General features: G+C 41.3%; 1 protein-coding gene across 1 annotated transcript in view; it reads left to right on the top strand.

The window, feature by feature from the left end:
* Positions 1 to 3,459, top strand: part of HHLA2 (HERV-H LTR-associating 2) — a gene marked incomplete at both ends in the record, with an annotated part of 6,723 nt that extends 3,264 nt beyond the window's left edge. Inside the window, one exon of the mRNA XM_008936105.1 lies at positions 3,365 to 3,459. Coding sequence (XP_008934353.1) covers positions 3,365 to 3,459 — 95 coding nt within the window. The remainder of the gene's footprint in view (positions 1 to 3,364) is intronic.
* Positions 3,460 to 5,037: the final 1,578 nt, after the last annotated feature.

Here is a 5,037-nt window from a genome sequence, read left to right as displayed (position 1 = left end):
GATGGATATCAGTGAGGGGAATGCAGAGCCAAAGAGTCAGTCAGAAATCTGTAAAATATTGAGAAAAATCTTCTTGTGTTATTAGTACAGGTGAGTAGAAGAGGTATTTTACTATTGTTGTGCCAAGGAAAAAATAAGATGTATTTATTTAAAGACTTTAATTTTATTTTTTTTTTTAATCAGCAGCTTATTGTGGCAAAGGTCTCAAAATTCATGGCTGCCCTCAGTTGCCACTGGCTGCCCTCAGAGCTGAGGGCACAAAGAAACTCTCAGAATCACATCCTAAATGCTCTACTAATAGCAAATATCTTCTTCAAAGGGCAGCCCAAAGATGTGCTGTGAATTTGCCTGCAGAATGAACCTAGCTGAGGAGAACACAGTTATTTTCAAAGTTTTAATTCTACACAGCAGACCTCTTTTCGATGGAGGATTGTTTATGGTTATACGCCTGCCTGCATTTTTGTGGACTATAGTAAATTTCCAGCTGTGAATTCTTAGTTACTGTTACTTCTTTGTCTCCGGGACAAGGAGACTTATGGATTAACTTTTCTATCTATTGAAGAATCTTACAAAAATTTAAAAAATTTTACACCAGCTTTCTAAAACTATTAACAAAATTGCAGATGCCTTCGAAAATAGTGTACTGTTTGGGATGCAGCCTCCTTAGATCTCAGTCCAAAGAAAGGAGAAAAAAAAAACCCTGTTCAAACAGTAGCACATAAGCATTGTGTGCAATTAAATGCAATCACATGAAAGACTTGAGAACTACTGTAGGGCACCTCATTTTTTTTTTTTTTTTCCTGTAACAAAGGTGAGACCTTGAAATAAGCTTCTAGGACATGAAACAACAACATAGCAGAAAAGGGGCTAGAATAATTGGTAACCAACTGCATATTTTTGTCTTCCTTTCTCCCCCCTCCACTATGATATCTTGGTTTCAGTCTGAAATCTTGATGTTGGGTGTATTTAAAATGGCTGTGGCTATATGCAATCTGAAGGAGGGGAGTAAGATTAAAGAAAACAGTTAACCAAGACCAACACACTTACTTGCAGCTCGAATTTCAGCACTCCTTGTCCTGCAAACCTAACATTAAGCCTCTGAAGTGGAGAGCATTGAAGACCTCCAAGGAACTACACGCTTCACTCATACTCCTAACTTAGGTGCGCCAGCCCATCAGTCTCCCTGTACATTTACTGGCAACAGCCACACGTACCTGTTCAGTCCAGATACGATCCGGATCAGCCTCTACACGTGTCTTTCTCTAGCTACTCTCTGAGGATGGATCTTATCATAGCCATAGGTAATACAAATTCCCTCTTTAGTGGCTAAATTATTGTGCTGCTCACAGTATTTTCCTACTTGTGGACCAGAAATCCATTCTATAGAAAACACGTACCAGAGAGATCAGCACAGGCAGGAAGAAGACAAGCAGATAGAGGCAGTGGGGCATAAGGGAACCAGCTAGATCGGTATGTTGGCCAGTGGTCATAGCACAACAGCTACTCAACCATCAGAAATATTTCCAAATATCACTGAAAGGAGACTTTTAAGGGGGAAAAGTGAGATGAATTTACAACCATTTCAGCGGTCTTCTCCTGTGCATAGAAGGGTCGAACCATAAAGCTGCTCTACCAAAGGAACGTAATTAAAAGGTGTGAATGTAGGTCTGCATATAGGGACAGAGTGAATCTAAAACCAATGACTAGATTAAATGCTCTGTTTTGGGAGTTTCATTTTTGAACTGTTTGCAAGACATCCGCAGGGTGTTTCCAGATGAAGGTTGAATTTTTCAGGTTCTTTGGGGGAGAAGCAGAAGTGAAAAGGAATATTGAAGTAGAACTGTACCTAAAGGAATGAGTCCTCCAGGTCCAAGTGTCCTGACATTGTGTCGCGTGAAGGGAAGCAGGTGGGTGTGGGTAAGAGAGAGACAAATTTGGCAAGAGACAAATCCCCTTGCTTTCTAGCTGATCCTCAGATATTAGAGGGGCTGGGGGAGCTGAACTTATCTGTTAATAGGTTCCACTTACGGCCGTGGCTGTAGGTCCGACCCCAGATGCACGAGCAGCCTGGTGCTGTAGGCCCGGCTGCACCCAGCAGCAGCCGTCGGGTTCTTGAACAGCGCGGGCTAGTGACACCCAACATACAGAGTCTTTGTGATTGCTGGGGGTAAACACACTAAGCTGCAGAACAGCTACAGAGTCTAAAAAGCAATTGCAATTACAATAATAATAATCTCCCGGGGAAAATCACTTGGCGGAGCCGAGGCTGCAGATCTTCCCCAAAGGCGTCCCTGCTGGGGAGGGTGAGGAGAACAGACCTGTCGGTCAGTCCCTACGACTGGTGCCCAATTCTCCTCTCACAAACTGGGTCCAAAAAGTGATGACATTTATACCTTTTTTTGTTACTGATGTGTGAAGTGTGGGGATGGGGCTGTGGGCAGACAATTGTTCCGTGTAATCAGCACAAAAGTCCCTTATCTCCACCTGCATCTGCATATGCAGGGAACAGACAACTGCCATTGGGAGATAGGTGGGAAAATGGGGCAAGCAGCCTCCGCTGCATTCCACCACATTCCTTATCCAGGCGTCTAGTGCACAGACCACCGAATCTTCACCCAGCCCCTGTGACTGCCCTGGCACCAGGTCTTTGTTTGCAGTGTCCAGCTTTTATGATTTGGGCTTGTTTTGTGCTTCCAGCATCTGACACATTGAAATTGGCTGGAGTAGTGAGATTCTTGGTGCCGTACAGATGTTTCTGCTTTTATGGGCTCTCACCTCCTGTGGAATCCATTGTTACCAGCGACATCAGGATCTGCTGCTTCTTGTGCCCACCTAGACTGCATGGTTGCATCATGAAGCTGGGAAACATTTTAGATGAAAGTTGCAAAGATTTTGCAACAGAAGTCTATGGTCCAGGGTGGGTAACACTTACCGAGTTGTTCCACTAGACATCAGCAGTACCATTAATGGCACTGAGCGCTGTACCTGAATGCAGTGTCCACCATGCTGGGCAGCTGACTGATGTTAAATGGGACTTGTATTAGGAAGTCATCAAATCATATTACATGAGCATACATGGAATTTTGTATCGGCGTGATTAAGTAAAATAGTCTGCTTTCAGCTATTCACACTTATGTCACTTAAGTCTCACTTTAAAGTCTTATGGTATGGGTAAAGTAACTTAAACATTGTTGTATTAGTAACATTAAAAAGAAACTGAGACTCTTCCTAGATTGTAGCTTTTAGATTGTAAATAAGAGAAAAAGCATAGCTTTTATATACTCATTGAACAATAGTGAACATTAGTTTGTGATATAAAAGCACTTCCGTTAAACTTTTTGGATTTTTTTTTTTTTTTTTAAAGAAAATTCAGGTCACGCCGGGAAAATTGTGGGAGGAGTGATTGCTGCAGTGGTGCCGTTTGCAGGAGTCTCCCTGGGTCTCTGGGTCTACTTCAAGGTACGTACAATCATTAGGGGATTTATTTTTAAGCATGCTATTAAACTTGACCTTGAATGTTTGACCAAACATAAATTTGATTTTCATTGGTTAAAGCATACAGAAAGGACTGAAAACGTAGGATGATAAATCTCAGCATAAATAAATTGTCCTCATTCTTGCCCGTTTCAGTGTCCAGAGGGGCCTCTTTGTTATATCTGTGCAATAGTATTTTGGTTGTAACAATGTTAATGTGGCCTTCCCTTGGCCAGATGCTTTCCTGTGCTCTAAAAAGATGGAAAAGTTGGTTACCTTTCAAGAATACTTTCTGATAACTTGCTTTAAAAACAACAAAACTGATTAATTTTCTCTCACTTGTGTTTAAGACAAAAAAAGAAAAAAACAAAACCCAAACCATGAAGTCTTTATTAGAGCCAAATTACTATTTCAGTTATATCCAACATCAAAGCTCACCAAAACTTCAGTGTGAAAAACTATGCTAATTGCTTTGCTGAGGAGACTGTTGTAACTGTATAGTCACACATCTCTCCTATTTAGTGGAGTACTGCATCTTCAAGTGGATGCATTTTATTCTTCTGCATTTGTAATAGTCTGTCTCTGTCTGAGAATATCCTGTCTCCTTCCTCTGCATTTGTGGTTGTCATCCTCAAAAACCAAACTTTAGCTATTAGTCCTTAGGGTACCTCTTTCTGTGTCTGACTACAGCCCTGTCTGTGGAGAGATATACCTTCAGACTCCCTGGGCCTTTACATTTTGTCACAGCCTGAATTTGATAAGCTTCAGAGACGTTTTATGATGGCTTACCATGAGATTTGACAAGAACACACCAGAAAGACAACTCTAAAATGATTGAATCTCGGTCATTTTTCATTTTTCTTTCACTTAGAGATTCACTTACATGCTTCTTATTAGTCAATTTTAGTGCTAACATGCTTTAGAGATAATATACTTTTGAGGTGCAGCTAAAGTAAGCTAACTTAAAGAATTTAAGCAAAATTCATTTATCTTGGGACCTGTTAAGACCTTTAACATGTCATAATCAGAGGAAGTGAAACAGTTTACAGGTTAACTCAGCTCCAGTTACATTGACTGAAGACTAGGTTGTATAAACATGCTTTGGCACTCTTATGTGGATGATTATTTTACTCAGCTAATGTGAAAATGGAAAATACTAACTTATCCTTATAGTGAGTGTGTTGTCTTGTTCTGTTTCCACTAGAAAATGGAGTTTACACATCAGTAGTTCTCACAAACATGTTTGTTTTGACTAGAAATGCAGAAGAAGAGGAATCATATGAGCACCTTTACGTACCAGAATGTGATGGTTTAAGATCCCTGTTTTCCATGGTGGGTGGAGATCTGAAATCTAAAGGGAGGAGTATGTGCTACAACTCCACACCATGCGATGGACATGACCTGGAGTAAATGGATAGCTTTAATAACTCAACAGGCACAGATGGGGAACCTCAACCGTCCTGGCCTCATAGAGGTCATCACCGACTGGCCAGAAAGTGCCGACTTTGTGTTGTGGTTTGGGGTAGGGCAGTCCCCAGAACCGTAACAGACGCTCCCTCCCCT

This window comes from Merops nubicus, unplaced genomic scaffold, assembly GCF_000691845.1.
Source record: "Merops nubicus isolate BGI_N331 unplaced genomic scaffold, ASM69184v1 scaffold9922, whole genome shotgun sequence".
In the NCBI taxonomy this organism is placed as follows: domain Eukaryota; kingdom Metazoa; phylum Chordata; class Aves; order Coraciiformes; family Meropidae; genus Merops; species Merops nubicus.
Note: the sequence above shows the minus strand (reverse complement) of the source record. Positions and strands in the feature narration are given on the sequence as shown.